Source organism: Stegodyphus dumicola, chromosome 3 (genome assembly GCF_044657685.1).
Source record: "Stegodyphus dumicola isolate Sdum_Otavi_A_Nest chromosome 3, ASM4465768v1".
In the NCBI taxonomy this organism is placed as follows: domain Eukaryota; kingdom Metazoa; phylum Arthropoda; class Arachnida; order Araneae; family Eresidae; genus Stegodyphus; species Stegodyphus dumicola.
In genome coordinates this window covers 231,160,781-231,181,843 of record NC_140770.1, presented here as the reverse complement: position 1 = coordinate 231,181,843, position 21,063 = coordinate 231,160,781, and the positions used below count along the sequence as shown (strand labels likewise).

The window sequence follows — 21,063 nt, the reverse complement described above, 5'->3', positions numbered from 1 at the left end:
TCTTTAGAGGAGCCCACCAGTGGCCGAGCGGTAAAGTCGCTGAACACTGGTAGTTCAGTCCGAATCCCTCGAACAGGCTGGCTGCATGGGTGTTTTCGTGGTTTTCCCCATGTGTAACATGTATACGAGCCAGTTTCCCTTAGAAAGTCCTCCACGAAGGCATCCCTCCCCTTAGGCAGATAGCCTTAGTGTGCTTTGCCATAATTAAATACACCACACCACAATCTTTAGAGGTTAGCATTTTGAAGATATGAGATGAAAGGAAAGGCTGGTTTCATCAAGAGGTTTTGGTTTATTTAATTATGGCAAAGCACACTAGGGCTATCTGCCTAAGGGAAGGGATGCCTTTGTGGAGGGCTTTCTAAGAGAACTGGCTCATATACACGTTACACATGGGGAAAACCACGAAAACGCCCACGCAGCCAGCCCGTTCGTGGGATTCGAACCTCGGACCGAACTACCAGTGTTCAGCGATTTTACCGCTGAACCACTTTTTCATCGGGAGGAGAAAAGAAACGTCTTTAGGTGACGTCCACATACATTACTGGATAAACTCCTGAATCTTCAAATAATTCAACTGAGAAATCATGGGATTCTCCGTTTATGATACGATATGATGTTCTATAACGTAATTTAAATTTATACAACCAGTCGCTCTTCACTTTAATCTGCAATGATATCGTTTTTGTCTTTTCTGTTAACACAAGCTCAATTGATGATATCTGCTGGTGTACACGTCCAAGTGTTTTTTCTTTGAACACCTAAATTCTTTGAAGTATCCTGAAAGTATATTCAAAAGCGTCCAACTTTTTTAAACATCTTGGTATGTCTGACAGCCAAATTTCCCTGCAAATTTTTGCTTACTTTTCTCCCTAATTTTCTTCTTTCCTTCTACAGTTATTTTCAGTGCTCACACAAGAAAATTAAGATTTTTCGATTGCTAGACTTCCATAAATTTTGCACTCTTGTCAATTTTTTTAAAATATCAATTACATGAATTGCATTTCAGCTGAAAACAGCTTTTCATTTTCTAGTCATTTTAACTAAATAAAGTTTAAAGTGAACTCCAATTAATTAAAAGATTTTTTGCTAAATGACAAAGAAATAAAACAGTCCAGCAGTGTTTATTGTGTACCACCGAGTGACCCGATTCTTATATCGGCTGGAACAATCTAAATCATATTAAAGATCATGTTTTTTTATACATTCTATTACTCAAGAGAAAAATTAGCTTCTTAAAACATTCTTTTTAAGAAGATTAATATAAAAATTTATATTTATATATATAATTTTAAAGCTGGGACTTGAACCAAACTGTCAAACTTTTAAAGTTTAATTTACATTGTGGTTATAATTAAAGTTGCACTTTGAAATGGTCATAAAAGGAAAACTACCGGACCAAATGGTTATCAAACTTGGAAATCGTGTAAAGGACATTATGGGAATTTATTTTCCGCGGGAAAAAAAGAGTTCAAAAATTCACCTTCAGGAAAAATGGTGCTGTATGCAATATTGTTAAATGAAATAAGACATGAAAACATCGGTTTAAAATGTGTTTAATCGTTTCCGAAGCACGTTACAAAGCATGTTCAATGTAGCGTCCAGCATTTTTCGAAAGCAAGTTAAATCCTGTTATTGCATTCTCAACAGCAGCTCTTAGCATATCAGGAGGAATGTTACGGACATGTCGGTGTATCACATTTTTCATTTCTGCAAAATTGTTTAGATTATCACCATAAACAGTGCTTTTGAGATAACCCCATAGCCAAAAGTCACAGAGGTTGAGGTCTGGTGGGAAGAGGGGAAGTGTTGGCCTATAAGATATTCATATGTGAAATATTGCGTAAGTAACTGTGCGACACATGTGAGGTGGAGTCCAGCCCTGCATAAAAATCATAGTATCTAAAATGCCACGTTACTGCAGTTCATGCATCACGAAACATTTTAACATTGACTCTAAAGGGCTGTTCTCACTGGGGTTTATCTGAGCCAACAAACACAACTAACGTAGCCAACCCATCTCCAAAACCAGTGTTCCCCATAGGGCAGTAAGTTGAAAAATCTGGACTGCAGGCATAGCGGAGCTAGTCGACACATGGAACTGACTCCATTAACTCAGATAAACCTCATTGGGAACGTCTCTTCGAGCTGCAATAACAATAGTCCAGTTGTCGACTGTTCTTCAGAGAAAAATGGTTCAGTTATGAAACTAGCTGTCATTCCATTCCAAACAGTGGGGAATGACTGCTATGCAATGAATGCAGTAGGAGAATGCAATTGAACTAGGTAGATAACATAAGGGATTTTTTTGGCCAAAATCGATTAAAAGCGTTTTGAATCAGTATCTTCATGTTTTAAGGCCGAATTCAGGCTTAAAAAATTACAAATTAGCGATCTGTGAGAAAACGATTTCCAGATTGTACGCACTTGTGCGAGTGATTTGCAATCTTGCATTTTCTAATCACTAATTCGTGGTTTTCACGGACAAATTTCTCCTTTACACGGATGGCGCACTCGACGTTTATTGAATTTAATGCCTTTAAATGATAATTTGCTTAGTTCAAAGTTTCTTGAGGGTATACAACATATTAAACCCATGTAACAAAAGGTTCAGTTGGATTTGAACCCATATTTCGTTTAACAATATTGCATACAGAGCCATTTCCTCCTGGTGTTGATGTACATGGTCATTAAGTTTGGTCCTTTACATGGTTATTAACTTTGATAACATTTGATCCAGTAGTTTTCCTTTTATGAACGTTTCAAAGTGGAACTTTAATTATAACCACACTGCATATTATTAAATTTTAATTTGAAGATATGCGTTATATGTATACCATGCATAAAAGTAATCAGAGTGTAATAAAAATAGATTATAGAATTTACGCTGATGCAACTTTTTGTCTGAATGTACAACATGTAATGGAAAAGAAGGCTTGTAGAGATCTGTTTTTGACATGCCTCTAAAAGTAGATGTCATACTCCTTTTATACAACAATATTTTAAATATTTACAAATAAAATATTAAATTGGAGATTTAATTGGAGTCTCACCAGTTGCCTAGCATTTGAAGATTGTTAAATACTAATTGTTTGTTGCGAAGTCTAACCCAGGCAGCAGGGTTGATTTTTTAGTTTTCTAGGTCCTCTTTACAAAGGTTCTCTATGAAGGCATCTTAACCAAATAGCTCCCATGTTCTTTCTATGTTCAAATAACCAACTAACCTAGTTTAAGCACGATTTCCAAGTGAAGTTACTAGCAAAACCCGAATACTCATTAAAAATCATGTAGCTTGCCAATCGGGAGTAACATTAAAGATACGGTGCCAATAATTAAATTGCTGTTACGGTACACTGTTTCTAAACTTATATGGTCATTCCTTAGTTAAATATAATTGATTTGTAACCTATACTAGAGCTGATGGTAAGAATTGAAGTGTAAAATAATATCGTGTGCAATCTTGGTTAATATAAAATCAGAAATATTTACTTAGAAAAATATTTGCATTCATACAGAAAGTTTTTTGAAATACAGTCAAAAGTCGTTAATCCGGACTCGTCGGGACTTCGGCGATTCAGGATTATCGATTTTTCCGGATTATAGATCATTAGTTTAAATCTGGTAAGATGGCATGCAGAAATTATAAAATTAAAAATATGAAACCATAATTTATGAAATAAAGAACAATTATGATCTAAAGGGTATCAAAATTTACAAAAAAAAAAAAAAGAAAAAAAAAAAAAAAAAGCTTAATATTTATTTGTTTACTTTATTAAACATTTCTTTCAATGTAAGTTGTTTAAGTTGCATCGTTTTTTATGTGATAATACATTCTCTTAATTCTTTAAACAGACATAATTTCTTGTTCAGTTACAAAGTTCCGCTGTTCAAGTCCTATAATTGCTGTGTCGAGAATACCGACTAATTTGTCAATTGAAATTTTTCGTTTTCAATAACCTCTGTCACTTTCTTCGCTATCGGAAGCGAATTATAATGACGAGGAATTTGATTTAAATCATATCAAAGATGGAGTACATCGAGATGAAATACTACATTTAATAAGGAATTATAAGCCAAATAAAATAAAAACATCTGCCCTGAAGATAAGGATAGTGCTGACAGATAAACTTCCAATTCATTGCGTGGCGCCCCAACGCTAAAGATAAACAAAGTTTAGATAAACAAACGTTAAAGTTTAGATAAACAAAGGATATGCCTTTATCCATTTTTTGTAGCAATTCCAATGAACTTCGAAACATACTTTCGCTTTGTAGATCATTTACATATTAATAAATATATATCAGAAATTCCATTTGACATAATCGAAAGTTCAAGCTTACTTTTATAAAATTGCTCTAACAGTCTGCAAAAAATAATAAGCCGGACCTAATTTGAAGATTAAGGAACAACGCAATCTGCAACATTAACTGAAATAGATAATTAAATAATTTTAGCTTAGCTTATACCGTCCGTTATGCATTAAACGTGCACTCGTAAACGTATTTTGCGCACACGCACAAGCATATTCTCAGCCATGCGCAGAAAGTTTGAAGCTTTGAGGTCCGGATTATAGATCATTCCGGATTATGGGTGTCCGAATTAACGACTTTTGACTGTATTTGCAATTACTTTATAAGAAGGATTTATTAATAACTGTAATAATTACTTATTATATTACTGATGATTAGAATTCAGTTCTTGACAATTACATTCTAAATTAAAATTTTAAGGATATAATGAAAATATGCTACGCATAAAAATACATTTTAAGATAAAAAATGAGTTGATTTTTTATGTTTAAAAACTTCTTAAATTTATTTAATAAACATCGTACCCTCATTGATAATTGAATCCAGAATGTTGGGTGTCATTTATATAATTATTCTTACATGTCTTTAGAACCTGCTGACTTATACAGCCATTAAGTAGCTGCAGATCATTTCTACATAACCATTAAACTTCCATTAATTCAGTCTCTAGAGGGTTGTATGTTTATATCATAATTTGACTTTTATAAAAATGATTATTCTAAATCTTATGTTTCTATAAAAATATATTGTGCTTTAAAAATGTGGATTATAGTATCACCCGCTCTCTCAGCCACTTCAAAAGCAACAGCTTATTTGGAAATAAATTATGCAGTTAATGTCATAAAATACTTTCGTAAAATTCAAATAAACATCAAGCGAAAGTTCTCAGTCTTAGACAATTCAATTTAAACAGAGTTAAAGTAAAGTAGCAGAAGATAAAAATTTACTTTTACAAATATTTAAAAAAAAAAAAAAAAAAAAAAAAAAAAGTTAAAAATTTGAATAATATCATCTATAATTAAAAAAAAAGCTTTTCACATAGTATTAATAAATATTTATTACGTATCATTGAAGGAAAAAATTTCATATAATTAGTTCTCTGCAAAAATTTATTTGAAATTTAAGGTTGAAAATAGCTGTGGCAATTCACTGTAGCAAAAATCCATAAATCACATTTGGTGTTATTATCGCTCAAAAAAAAAGATGCCAAATTTCAAAACGTGAAAATATGTAAATTCGTGTATATCTTAGAAAATGTTGAATAAAAAGTCTAATGTTTTGCAGGCATGCTTAGAAATACACATACTTTAAGATGATTAAAAATTTTATAAGTTATAATTCAAAATTTTTTTCGAAAAATTTATGAAAATTATTAAAAAATAGAAATTTAAAAAAATAAAACGAAAAAAAAATGGGTAAATTGTATTTGGAATGAACCTAAATTTCGAAATGTGAAAGGAAAAAGCAAAAGAGTTTAATAAGAAAAGAGATATTAATAAATATTTGCCAAATTCAATTGACATTGAGGAGCTAAAATTTTGAGAGCTAATATTTTAAAAACTACTTGTATGATTTTTACAAAACTTGGCATTCTGGCATAATTTGAGTTGTAGAATCGAAATATGGAAAAAATTGATATGTTATTTCAGAAAAAGTCAGATTATGTGTCAAAATACCTATGTTAGAATAGTGCTATATATAAATCTAATATATCTCCTAAGTCGCGCTTTCGAAAGCTGAAAAACGCAGTTTGAATTTTGTCTCTCGGCCCAGTAGAATGGGAGATATACCACTGTCCCCCCCTTTTTTTTGGCAGTGTACAGTGGCTACAGTAAGAATGCTGCAGATAAACTGTTTATTGTTCAGCACTTACTGTCAGCAGCATCTTTCTTACTGGTATTAAAAATTTTTTTGTTATTTAAATTTGAAAAAATGTTATTAAAAAATATTTTTAGGGAATAATGTTGTGTATGTATAACAAAAATTTAATAAAACAGCAACTTTTTATTTATTTTGTTCTAACTTATTCTAATTTTCCACAATTTTCTTCATTATTGCACACCTGCCAACTCTCCCAATTTTTAAATTTTAGCTTTTAGTAAGGAAAATGCTTTTAAGCAGCAAATGAAATCTATTGAAATAACTAAACTTGAATTATGCGTATTTCATTCTCCTATCCTTTGCGATTTTCAGCATAATTTCTCTTATTAAATTTTATGTGATCTGAGTTATCTTTAATCTATTGTAAACATTTGAAGAACTTTACATGAAGTTTCAAATAATGTGTAATCAGTAAATATTTGCATTTAATTTTATTTTACACCAATGTATGCAAGGTAGGGTACGAACTGCGCCAAATTTGATCGAAGATACCCGTCCCCCTCTTATTTAATCCACGAACTGCGCAACGTTTCCTGTCCCCTATTTCTTTCCTAAAAAGATTGGGTGCTAAAAAAAGTCATTTATCGCCATTAATGGGACATTCTATTGAGACTGACCTTTATTTTCGTTTATCAATATTGTAAAAATTATGCATGCAAAACAAATATTAATTTAAAGTCTGACGTGTGGTAAAGTAAAAATAAATTTCTTTTACACTCATTTTAAAGTTTTATGATGCTTAAAGAAATGATGAGCCAGATCTTTTTTATTCTCTGTAAGAATTAAAAACTTTTCAAGTTGTAGATTTTAGTCGCTGATATATATATATATATATCAGTTTTGAATTGTAAAATTGATAGATTAATGACATAGACAAAACTGATACATAATCAACCTATCAAACGTCAGATTTTTCGCGCATCTTAAATAAGTTTCTTATCTAGATAAATATTAACAAATCTTCTTAGATAGCAGAATGGTTTTAACGTTCAAATTTACCATTTTAGGTAAACAGTTCGAATTTAATTAAAAAAATTCTTTTTATTAAATCTAAAAATTGGACATCTTAAGTCTTTCTAAATTCACTCTAATATTATTGCAATACATTCCCATATTAAGCTTTCCGTTTTTAGTCATTGAAGTTATTTTAAGGTTATTTTGTTATAAATTCCATATTTTAATACTAGAAACGTTTAAATATTTATTCTGTTTTCCACCTGATGTACTTTGGCATACATTTAATTTCTAATACACATTTAATTAATAAATTAATAATTATGAGCATCAGCAGAATATTCATAATTAAAAAAAAATCAAACTCCCTTATATTTATATCCTGGAATTTTCAGTTCCTTTTTAATCCATTCCTTTTTCTCATATTGTTGCACTGTACTCATGTTTTCATGTATGTAGAATTTATATACTACTTTGTATTGTATTAATGCGAATTTATATTTAAATGATAATTTTTACAAATTCTTGCATCACAACTCTAGTTAACAGAAGATGTTTATAACACCTTGGCAAAGCTTAATCTTCAGCATGTAGCTTATTTTCTAACCTAGTTTTAGGCTGAATTATTTGTAAAATTAATTACTTGAAATTATTTGTTAACAATGATGGTCACTAAATCACGCTAATAATATTTCTAACTGTTGTAATTTATAATTCAATGAGTTCGTGTGATTTATAATATTATTCATTTATAATTTTTTCAGCAGTATTGAAATTAATAGCATATACTGATAATATTATACATTTAGATTACAGTGTTTTAGATTTCCATTGCGTTCTTCATTGATGCTTTTATGCTACATTCCTAATATTTCATATGGTTTTCCCCATGTGTAATGTGTATACGAGCCAGTTTCCCTTAGAAAGTCCTCCATGAAGGCATCCCTCCTCATAGGCAGATAGCCCTAGTGTGCTTTGCCGTAATTAAATACACACCATACACACCTAATATTTCATAATGGCATACTTATCTATGTTTAACTCATTCACCAAACATGTAAATCTATAATTCAGCCCACTTTTGTTTTTACATGTGCTGTATCTTCTACTTTCTTTAATATATTGTTCAGCCTAATTTCAAAAGGTCTTGTGGAAAAGTCACTAAACATTGGTAGTTCGACCCGAGTTTCTAGTCCCAGTGATCCCCCAGCTCTTTCTTTTCTTTTTTTTTCTTTCTTTTTTTTTTTTTTTTGTAGTACTTATTTACTGTGTAAAAATGTAGTGTAAAAATTTCAGTCCATGAAGTAAAAATACTTTTTTAATTTATTCTTTAAAAATATTGCAAAATTTTTTACCTTTACCTTAGCATATCTTTTTACAAATCCCTCTAATAAGAAAAAATAAGGAAAGAAATTAACTCAATTTCGGTGATTGATACCACGGTGCAAATTATATGTAACATTTTTCCAAAAGCACAGAGTTTATATGGATATCAATAAATTAAGGATTATTTCTCCATCTAATTTTCTTAACATGTTTATTCCAGAATTTTCTTTTCACACTGTAGCGCTTAACGTCATGAGTTTTCTATAACCATTCAATTTCTCTAGCCATGGCAACTTTGCATACCTTCTGACAAGTAGTTATATTTTTAACCACTGTATTTTAATTCCTGTTGACTATCAGTACATTATTCGCTTGTTTCACAAGTGCAACTTTTATTTTATACGCAAATCTACGTAAAATAGCATTAAAACTTCAGTTATGCTGAGCTCCTCATCGATTGCTTGTTTTAGATTGAATGAAATTAAGCTTAATGTTACTGTTAATTAGTTTGTTATTAATTTAATTATACATTTCTAATTAATTATATGTTCAGATATTTCCAAGTATATTACTCAAACTTTTGCATCCCAATTTTTAATTTTTGGTTAAAAAATAAACTTTTATTTATTGAGAGGCCTGACTGATTATATTAATTTGCAGTATTGTTTATCTAATTCATTTCTTCTAGATAAATTTTAGAAAAAACTTCTTAGCATAATAATTTAAATTTGTTTACAATTTATACGTCAGGGTTCCAAATGCATAGTAATGTTGTTATAATAGATTTCATGCTAAGCTTTTTTTTAATTTAACTAAATTTAATTTCTGCAAACATTTACATGATTACTTTAATTAACAAAAAATATTTTTAGCACACTTTGATATGAAATAATTTTTTGCACGCTAGTGAACTCTATTAAATTTTTCAGTCTAGTTCAGACATCTTGACTGTTATTGATGTAATTTATTAAAAATATAATTTGTATGCTTTATAATTATTTAATTTATGATATTATTATAATAAATGAAAGATGTTTGTAATGCTAATATGTATGTTTACCAATACCTTTTATTTTCTTTGTTAGCTCTCGCATTTATTACTGTTATTCAAGTAATTAGCCTGCTTGTTAGATAGTTTTTTACTTGGTCTTGTAATATGTAATTCTATTTATTTATTTTTATTTTCCTCTTGGCTACAATTGGCTTCGAAAAGTCAAATTGTAACCCTGTAGGCAGCAGGGGGAAGAAATTCTGGTTGGCGCAGTTGGACTATAGCTCAACCCGTGGGGGATTTTCATTAGCACAGTTGGAGTACACCCATATGGAACATTACTAAGTTTATTCACATTAATTACATAATTTTATTTGCATTGTGTTTACAAGCACTTTGATAAATTAAGCCTTCCTTTCCTACTTGGGATTTCTCAGCATAAAAATAGAAGAAAATTACAAAATGAGATTAGCCAAAGAACATAAAATTTAAAACATCTAATTTTATATGTATATTTCACAACCATATTAAAATATTTGAATAACCAGGTTCAGGTATTATAAAGCAAATTTAAGTAAGTTTGGAGTTTTATGAAATCGGAATTTTATTAGAATTGAATTTGGAATTGTTTTACGTTTTTGCTTTTGTACATCATGAAAACATCCCAAGAACTTCTGGTTTTTATATATTAAGGTTGTCACCTATGTAATTGTTAGCAGGGTATTTGTCATCAAAGCATTCAGAATGTAAGATATTTGGGTGTTGGATGCATTGAATAAATGAATGATGACTTATCTTTATTAATTTTTATCAGAAAATATTTTCTTTAAAACTTCAAGGAAAAAGTGCAGCTTATTAGCATTCATTAAAATTTCTTTCATTGTCACTAATGGGAACCATGCAGATCGCAGCACAGGCTTAAAAATGGAGTCCTGAGTTGATGATTTCTTAAAAAATGAATTTTGTGTTTGCTAGGAGGTTGATATCAAAAATTATAATAATTATTTTTTTTGGGATTAAAAGTATGGGAAAAAGATGTAAGATTGATGTAACAGAATAATAAGAAAATGTTATTTTCTTCCCCCCTTTTTTTGTATTGTTCCCTTTAAAACATTTTTCATAAATGAATTCTCCTTTAAAATAAAATAATGTTAAAAGAAGTAATAATACAATGAAGAGAAATGACAAGGTAGTTCATCTGCAGTGGTGATATTTTAAACACTGTGCAATGAGTTTCCAGCAAGCAATGAACTTCTAATAATAATAATATGTATGTTACATAGTTCCTTTTGTTTTGTTTTTTACTTATTTTTGAAAGATGTGGTATGCTTTTATAATTGTGTCATCCAGAACAGAGTGTTAGTAGGAATTAAAAACAGAAATTAAAAAAAAAAAAAAAAAAAAGAATTAGTTAGTTTTCGTAACAAATTATCCAGAAGACAGTTGATTTTGTGTTCCACATCTATAGCGTAAATTATAATAATGTGAATTACGATCTGTTTTTATTCACTGAATTAAATAAAATGTTTTTACAGTAGATGCTTAATGTGATCACAGTTTATATTATCATTCAGATGTTATTACCAAATTCCTCAAGTCCTGTCTGCTTGTATATGAAAACATGGAAAAAATTCACTTGTTGTGAACAACAATTCAGTTAAGGGGTGTTGGAACCCCAAAATCTTCAAAAAATTGTGATTTCGGATTTTTGCATTTTCAAATTCTCTACACTTTTATCTTTCTAAAAATACCATTCTTTAATCTCTATGAATGTTAGAACTGTAAAAAAAAATCTAGTTTTAATTTGTCATCTACTGCTTTGATCAATGAGGATTTTTACATAAAAACGCGTTTTTCTCCAAACGTGATTTTTTTTTTATACTCGATGTACCTTTTCTCAGGAACTACTGCTCACAGGTATCTAAACTTTTTATGTCTTATTTATTAGGTTCCCTAATATTTACTGAAATGAGCTTTTTGTAATAAACTTAGAAAAAAAATTTTAATTTTTTTGTGTGAGAAAAGTGCTATATTTTACTATGCCTAACAAAATTTTCTGTAATTTACTCTAAAATTCAAAATTTTTCAAAGGCTTATTTCAGTATAATCAGATAGGTATACTTTAATTACAGAAAAAATTCAAGCTTGTATCTACACCAGATTTTGAGAAAAGGTACATTGAAAATGGCCAATTTAACATTGTCAGTATAGGGGTTTCTGATACCCCTTAATATTAACAAAGCATTAAAAAATTATTTTTTAAACTGAATAAATTCACCAAATAAAGTCAAAATAAGTTATAAAAATTGCTAGATGTCAGAAAAATAGTGCCAAGTAAGGGATTAAGTTGCCAAACAGCTTTTGATTTTGGTCAAATTAAACAAAAAAAGCAACCTTAGTCTGGCATAAATTTTGAAGAACTTTATCGTTTTTGAGGGTGACCAGATGCTGGTCCCTAAATTTTAAGGAGCAGAAAAATTTCTGTACCATTTTTTCCCTGTTTTGGGAGAGGGAAATAATCTATGCTAAACTAAGGTTCCTTTTTTGCCTACTTTAAAATTTTACATTCGTGTGTTTTTTTCGAGTGAATGAGAAATGCCCTCTTAGTATGAAAATTAGGGATGAAATACACTCATGTGCAAAATTAAGAGAATTTGCACATTATGTTAAATTTCTGAAAAACTAATGGACAGATTTTGATAAAATTCGGTTTGAATATAATTTACAACAGAGAAAGAGATATACCATTTAAAAGTCATTTTATGTATGCATAATTATCAGTAAAGCTTGTGCAGGAATGTCCAAAATCCGCATTGTGATAATGAATTCAAAATTATCCTAATATGGGATATAATGCCCACATAGCCAGACAGGTTGCACAGTGTGTTGACAGACTGGATAGGACACAGTTGAGGAGTTCCTGTGGCAGTTGATCTCATTCCTGCAGCAAGGCTGTTTTCAACTTCAGGATGGTTCTTGTAGGGAAATGGTGAATTAAAATTACCCACTCAAGAGTGTTTCAGACATGCTGTACAAGATTAAGGTCAGGAGACCTGGCTGGACAGTCCATGCAGTGGCTATCCTTATTTTCCAGGTAATCATCATGCAGCTGAGTCCCATGTGGATGAGTGTTGTCATCCATTAACAGGAACCCAGGGCCAACTTCAAATCTGAAAAGTTGATTATTGGGCCCTAAGATCACCTGTCTGTACTTATAGCAGTCAGGGAGCCTTTGTCAAACACATGCAGGGGGTGTGGCTGTCTAATCTAATGCTTACTCGAACCATTACAATTCCACCACCATAGTGATCCTTTTCCTGAATGAGGAAGAGGTGGTATCATGTTCCAGGCTCTTTCCAGATAAAGATATGCCAAGAATCATTGTCCAGGCTGAATATCAATTCATCTGTAAAAGCATGGTGCTTCCCTGAAGTCTGATCCAAGGTGCATGCTGTCTGCACCATGCTAAATGTGCTGTATTTTGTGTGCTGCTGTGAGTGAAACACAAAGAGCAGGTCTTCTGATATACAACCTTATCTCATGAAGCCTTCGAACAACTGTAGACTATAAATGTGATTTGCAGTATCAGCATACAGCTCACTCGAGAGCTGTGAAGCAGTCCTGTGTCACCACACTGTGTGCCAAGTAAATGATCATCATTTATTGTTGTAGATCTCACTCAACCTTGTCCAGATCTCAGTATGGATCCAGTATCCTAAAAATATTTCCACAAACTGCAGACAACATTGGGCATTACATTAAGCTGTATAACCACTTGCACCTATGATTGTTGTACCTACAATCTGCAAACAATTCTGTATATGTTCGTGGCTATTCATTTTATCTTATAACTGATAAAATTAACACAACTCTTGTGAGAAAGACAGTGAATGTGATGAAGGCATACAAATGCACAAATCGGTGAAAACCCTTAGTGTGCTTATATCCCCTCCACAATCGTAGCTTCGCAGACAAGCATGTGTAAACTTACGTATTCAACTCTGAATATATATATAATTATACATTTGGCAGCATGGTTAGTACCTTTGGTTCAATACATTTGATAAAAATAAACATAATTTGCAAATTCTCTTAATTTTGCACATGAATGTAATTTTCAGAAATGTTATGAACATTACATACTTTTGGGTTAAATACATTCTGAACATTTCATTATTATTGTGTAAAAGTCCTATTATTCTGTATAAATCCTAATTAAAATTCTGTGAAAGTACTTATTTTTATGCATTTTGTTATTATTGATATTAAATTAGTTAAATTCCGTTATTGGTGTGAAGGGTATTTTTTCTTATTGTTTAATTGTTGACTAATGTTATCAAAATAGCAGTGGATGAACATGATCCCATTAGGTGGCATCTATTGCACATTCATTCTGATAGGAAGACTTTATATTGAAGTTTTCATTTCTGATATTCAGTTATAACTGTGTACTTCAGGGATGTCAAACTCATAGGTACACTTGGGCCAAACAAACAAGGTTTAACTTTAGGCAGGCAAAAAAAAAAAAAAAAAAAAAAAAAAAAATCAATATTCATAGAAACGTAGATTTATTTCGAATAATACAATAATAAACATATATATATATATATTTATATAGAAAAGAACAAGAAAAATTTAATGTTTATGTCCTGATACTTGACATCTCTTCTCTGCTATTATCTTTCCTATTTCGGGAGAAATTTTGTTTGCAGTGATAACTTTCAACGCTGACCCAAGGTGAGCATCATTAATACGGTTTTTAATAGGAGACTTATTACCTTTCATGACTGAAAATAACTGCTCGCACCGATAAGTGCTACCAAACATGGAAATAATTTCATATGCGAATTTTCGAGTATTTTCAAACCTGGCTGGTAAATATTTGTAAAATTCAGGCACGCCCACTTCAATGAATTTTGCTTTCAAATTTGAGTTGCATTGAATCTCGATCACCTCCATTTGCATATGGCTGGGTACTGAGTCAATACTTATTGAGAAAAATCGAAGAAAACAAAAACAAAAACAAAAACAAAAAAAAAATGTCTTCGAGGGAACTAAAATCATTAAACCTCGTTTCAAATTCAGTTCTTAAATTTGCAATTTTTCTGCGTATTTTTGATACGAACAAGTATCATCTAAACTTGATTTGTTCATGCTGCACGTCGGGAAGTGCGTCAAATCTTCATTTTAAAGTTGTTTTTCCCAAAGAACTAGTTGACATTTGAATGCTTTAATTATGTCAAACATGTTGAGAATCTTGGAGCAAGATAACCAACGTACCTCGGTATAGTAGGACAAACCTGAATATTCACTATCTAACTCACTTAAGAAAGCAGTGAATTGATGCTGATTTAAAGCTCGAGATCTTATAAAATTTATAATTTTTTTTATATATGACAAAACATTCTCCATATTTATTACTTTCGTGCATAGAACTTCTTGATGTATAATACAATGCATATGATGAATGTTTGAACCATGAATTTCACTAAGTTTTTTTCTTAGTAATGCTACGAAGCCCTTGTTTTTCCCGGTCATTGATGGAGCGCCATCTGTAGCTACTGTATTTCTGCAGAAGTCCAAAAACACAAGTAAATATATCTTCTCCTGTGGTAGTACCAGGCATCGATATTAGTTCCAGTAATTCCTCAAAAATGTTAAAATTCTTGTCACAAGAATGAAGAAACACTGCTAATTGAGCATTGCTTTTGACCATGAGTTCGGCCACATTCGGGTATCGGGGGATGCATACAAGTTCTGAGTGCACGTGTCCCTTTCTTCGTCGATATGTTATTTTATCATTATATATTATTATTTGCCGATATATTGGCCGGGCCGCAAAAATATTTGTTGTGGGCTGCGAGTTTGACATCCTTGGTGTACTTCATTGTAAATATATGGCAGTAACGAAATACTTATTACTTATTTTACTTTTGAGTGAAGCCCAGTTGACAAATGGAATCAGTATAAACCTTTATTTTATTTTTGTTTGTGATATGTTTCATAATGATGCAAATAATAAATGTATATTGTAATAGGAATTTAAGGACATGTGGTCACATTTAGATTTAATTGTTGATGGTGGCATACTTGGTTTGCAAGATCCAAAGAGATTAGGTTCAACAGTAGTAGACCTCTCACAGAAGGGCTTTTTCAGAGTGATAAGGAGTGGATGGTAAAGTAACATACTTGTCTTTTGTTTAATTTTTATTATTTATTTTCTGTTTTATAGCCCATAGAGGTGATAGCCAAGAAGGCTATTAATCTCAAAACGACATTTTGTATTGAATCACTATAAACGGCTGTACCACTTTTCAAATTGTCGCCACCAAATATTATCACCCTGTATTATATTTAAAGAAATTAAATAATGAAAAATTTGCGTGTATGTATGTATATTTCTCGCATTATGAAAAAAAAAAAATACCCAGAGCCATCAAATTTTTAATGTAGTCTTCCACCTGGAAGCCTGAATTTTGAATTTGTTTTATTATTCACTTCATATTTTTGAAACTTTAGTGGATTTTTGATTAAAAAACTCGATGATTTTAAAGTGAGCAGTGGCAACACTATATGGAATAAAACATTTTTGTCTTCAGCACGGGAGACTTCTGTTGGAAATTCTGAAAATATGCTGTTTTTAAACATTTTTAACGCAAAAGGGCGTTAGCCCAAATGCTCTTGAAACATGTGTAATTAAACGTGTGTAAATGAAAAAAAAATTTCTCCTTTGGGCATAATGTAAAATAGGAAAGTTTCAAATTAAAAAAAAATATTTAATAGTTTACATGAAATTGTTAAGAAAGCTTAACAGTTTCATATAAACTATTAAATTAACACTTTAAAATGTAGGACTTCTCTGTTAAAGGGAGGTTACCGAGTGCCTAACATAAACATTGGTGCAAAATCTAACTAATTGGCAGCAACCCTAACAATATGTGATGCTTCATGAAAAAGAAAATGAATCTATAATAATGGTAGTATATTACATAATATAATTTTATATATAATGTTAATTGTTGTTAATTGTGCACAATATCTGTATAATTCTTTAAAAAATTTTTAAGAAAACATATTCCTAGGTACATGGTGTAATACTTCTTTGGCGAAATGAAGCAACTCCAATGATGGAACACAGCAATAACTTTTATTTAACACTCAAAAAAATGGCGACATACAAACAAGAAGAGAAAACACATTCTATCATTTAAAAATAAATTACATTCTTCGTGCGAGAGTCGCACGAGGCACTCGAGTCTGGTTTCAAATATTGCCATTCACAAATACCTTAATGTTCATCTAATTAAATTATTTAATCTACAAGATTTTAATATTATTTAAAGCTGTTACAATGGGAAGAACTTGATGTGTTTTCACTTAAAACAAAACCGGAAAAAACCGCATCCACTAAATCACAGCATGGACAAAAATGTGTCTTCAGTGATCATGACAGACAATCATTGAAGAGGATTGGGATGAAAAGTAAGAGAACTACAGCTTCAAAATTGGCTGCTGAACTGAAAGTCACACTCACAGACCTATTGGCACCAAAACAGCACAAAGGGAGCTCTATAAACAGGCTATTTTTGGGTGAGCTGAATTCAGAAGCCACTCATCAGTGATCAAAATGGCTGTAAGAGGAGAAAGTGGTGCCAAAGTCCTAATACCTAGACTGTTTTAAAAGTGGAATACTCACTTGGATAAATCTTGCTTCACATGGTTTTCAACTTCTGGACAAGTTTATGTCTGGAGAAGATTGTCCCAAGCACATGATAGAGATTGTTTACTGCTGAGAGTGAAACATGGCAGGTGGCTCGTCATAGTTTGAGCAGCCATATCATGATATTCGATGTCACTCAACATTACTGTGCAAGGTCACATTACTGCCTAGGATTATGGAAGGAATTTTGTTCCCCAGTTGTGATGCCGTATTCCAAGGCGACAGCTCCAGATCACTCAGCTCACATCATCCAGGACTGGTTTTCTGAAGAGGGTGACCTTTCAGATCTACCATGTCCAGCACAGTCACCAGATATCAATATTATTGAGCCTTTGTTGGCTGTTTTGGAGAGAAATCTGTGTGAGTGCTATCTACCACCATTCATTGTTAATGGAACTTGCCAATGCTTTATAGGAAGAATAGTACAAGATTCCCTTCCAAAACATGCAAGACCTCTATTTATCCATTCTGAAAAGTCTGTAGGATGTTCTGAATGCCAGCAGTTTTCCCGACACCATATTAGTCACAGCAACACAGCAATATGTTTTTATTTTGGTGTTTCCATATTTTTGTCCAACCCCTAAGATAGTTATTCCAATTATCAATAGACTTTCATGTCTTAGCTTCTAAAGTTTTAACTCTATTTTGCTTTAAAGTACATAAATATTGTATGTATCAGTTCTGAAAATATTTCATTTTAAAACTAACCTAATATTTGGAATAAAATATATTATAGAACAAACACAGTAAATATTCTCTTAAGATTCATGATTCCAGATAATTTTGATTTCTGTGGAGTCAGTCATTTATAGAGCTAATGTAAATTTATATTATTTTAAATAAAGATCATTATCGGAAGTAGTTACCTTGAAAGAATCTACTGTAGGCTTGTTCTTCTGTACTGTGAAGATATTGTATTTAATGTCATTGAAATACAACTTTTTCACATTCAATTATTTCAATTTGTTTGATCCATATAATTATTCAGATAAAATTTTTGTTAATTTTAAAATAAATTTACTAGTACTTGAACTAAAATAAAATATATTACAGAGCATAGTATCATAACATTCTTGATTGATTTACTAATACATAGAAGGAAAATAAATCTTATAAATATATGCATTTTTTATTTTACACTTAAAAGGAAATTAATAGCTCTTCATCATCTAGCTCATTTTCTTGGTTTCTTGTCTTCATTTCTTTAAGTATCTTAGCTACATGTATGCATGGGTGGCGAGGGTACAAAGTTAACAGAGCGGATTTATTTTTCTCCCAGTGACATCTTCATTTGAAGTATGTAATTTTGAAATTCCGAAACTTTTCTACCTTTGCATTACTTATAGGCAAACTTTAACGATTAAACAAAGCAATTAGTCAGGCAGGTGAAATCACTAGGGACTGTCATTGAAAACAGTGTGCACCTGCTCTAAGATCTCAGGATTACCAGATGCCAACTTTTATTTGTTAGACTAGTTAATTTTTTTCTTATTTGTTATAAGTTAATTTTAAATAGATACATTAATTGTTTTAATATATAAGTGTTTCATGATATATTAAGGAATGTTAAAAATCTGAAAAAGTAGTACAAGGAATGATGGAGTAGCAAAACTTCCGCAAAATCGCATACACATAAATTTCAGTTGCACAGGCTTGTCAAAAATAACAAATTTACCAAAAATCACAAGATCTGGCAACACTGTTGTCACACAAAATTGCCCCCTTTTCTTCACACCTTAGCTTGATTTTTCACCTTGTAGGCAGAAAGACTTAGTGAGTGGTACAGTAATTTGCCTTCTTTGCCCTGTTAATATTTAGTGAAATCAAAAATAAAGTACATAAATATTGTGAAATTTTAATAAATTAAGAGTATTTTTACTGTGAAATATGTATCAAAATAAGTGAATTAAAATAATAAATTCTTTGCTGCTTTAACAGCTTATTTAATCATTTAACTTTTTCATTTTAAAATGTGTTAAAGAAATATTTTTGAGTGCATTCTCTTTTGCCTTTGAATTTAACCAGCCATCATTTAAAAATGTTTAAGATTCTCTAAGAATATGATACTGTTTTAATGTATGAACTAAATAAAAACGTTAGAAATTATGTGTTTTGTAAAATCTTCAGTCCGAGTAAATGAATCCATTTGAGGAAGATCAGCCATATTTGGAAAAATTGAGTGTAAGGGCAATTTGTCTGTGCATTTACACGTCATTTATAAATATGCTACTCAGGGGAGTAGTTTCTTTGTACAGATTAAAAATGGACTTCATGGATATTTTAGAAATATTCTTAGATTAATTGTGCATACTTTCTGTTGTTGTACAAAAATATACTTATGTATGGGAATATATCAAACTTGATATTCTTTTACATTTTTATGCAATATGTTAACGTATTTTCCAGCCTATAAGAGGCACCCCCTTTTATACACATTTTTGAAGGATAAAACTTTATTACTGATCATTATAATGAATTTACAGTATTTTAAATATAAAGTAATGCCACAAATACAAAGAATACTTTTTGCAAATAGGAAAGGACACTTTTAATATTCTTTGTCAATACCCAGACACTAATCTCCAGAGCTAAATGAAGAGTCCCTTGAAACTTCTTTTAAATCAGCATCTGAGTCCTCATATAACAAATTGTCCTCTGTACCCTGCTTCCATGTTCAGCCCTGTTTCCATGTTCTTTAGCATACGCAATCACACATAGCTTGTATGCTATGTTGACGTTTTTTTCGAGCCATAACTTGCCAACACATTTAAGGAAATTGAACAGTAGAAATTTCACACACTTAAAAAGTCGTTCACAAAAAATGGAAAGTTTAAACAAACCCAGCTGTGATCGTCGATGGCAGCACATGCACATTCACTGAACGCTACGTAACTGTAATATTCCCACACTCTACAAGGAAAGAAGAAAAAAAATCACATATAATAAAAAACTGAGTATAAGACGCATGCCGTTTTTCTGACCTATTTTCAAAGGGAAAAAGGTGTGTCTTATATGCCAGCAAATACGGTATATAAAAACAATTTTATGAAGTATGTTTTCCTTTTAGGCTGGAATATGTTATATCCTAATGTTTAGTTTTGATAGTATTTGTATAACATTGAATCAGTTTTTTTATTGCAGATCTAATGTAATTACATAAAATTGGAATCACTTTTTTAATATGTATGAATATTATTGTAAAATCTGTAATTGTTTTTACAGTTCATTTGAAAGGACACTCGAAGTTTTAAAAAGATATGGCTTGAAGGAGCTAGGATGATTAATATATATACCATAAGAAATTTGTACAGTTTTGTTAATATTTATTTATATTAAACTTGTAATAAACATGTATGCTGTATTTATTTTATTTGTAATTTAACAGCATTCTTATTTCTACATTCTTCTGCATATTTATTCTTTTTTTAAAACATTTTTATTGCCGATAAAAGAATTTTCCATATTTAATTTAATTTTTAAAAAATCAAGAAATTAAATGTTGAGTCATCTAAAAACTTCTGCAGTTTTTTCATGGTAAATATAAATGAAGCAGTACAAAAGCATAAAAAAATAATCATTGAATCACATAAAGCACTATTTTGTTCTATGATTTTTTGCCATCTCTCCAGCTGCTAAGAAAAGTGTTTTTATAAAATAGTCAATACGTTTATTCCATGAAGAAGCTATTGAGGTGCTGTTTCAGTGGTGTACTAGTTGCATGAAATTGAAATAACAGGGGTCTTATCAATGTGCTAACTGCATGAGGCAGTTGAAGGATAACTGACTTTTCCATCCCCCACATTAATAGGTGAAGGATTTAAAAAAAAAAGAGATAGGAAATGTGTGAACTACATGCCTTTTTGCATTTGCTTTTTCTCCTC

General features: G+C 30.9%; 1 protein-coding gene across 1 annotated transcript in view; it reads left to right on the top strand.

Annotated features, from left to right (window-relative positions):
• Tcs1 (Threonyl-carbamoyl synthesis 1) overlaps positions 1-20,534 on the top strand; it is a 53,033-nt gene extending 32,499 nt beyond the window's left edge. The window contains exons 4-5 of the mRNA XM_085813897.1: positions 15,501-15,637; positions 20,405-20,534. Coding sequence (XP_085670023.1) covers positions 15,501-15,637; positions 20,405-20,462 — 195 coding nt within the window. The 3' untranslated portion in view covers positions 20,463-20,534. The remainder of the gene's footprint in view (positions 1-15,500; positions 15,638-20,404) is intronic.
• Positions 20,535-21,063: the final 529 nt, after the last annotated feature.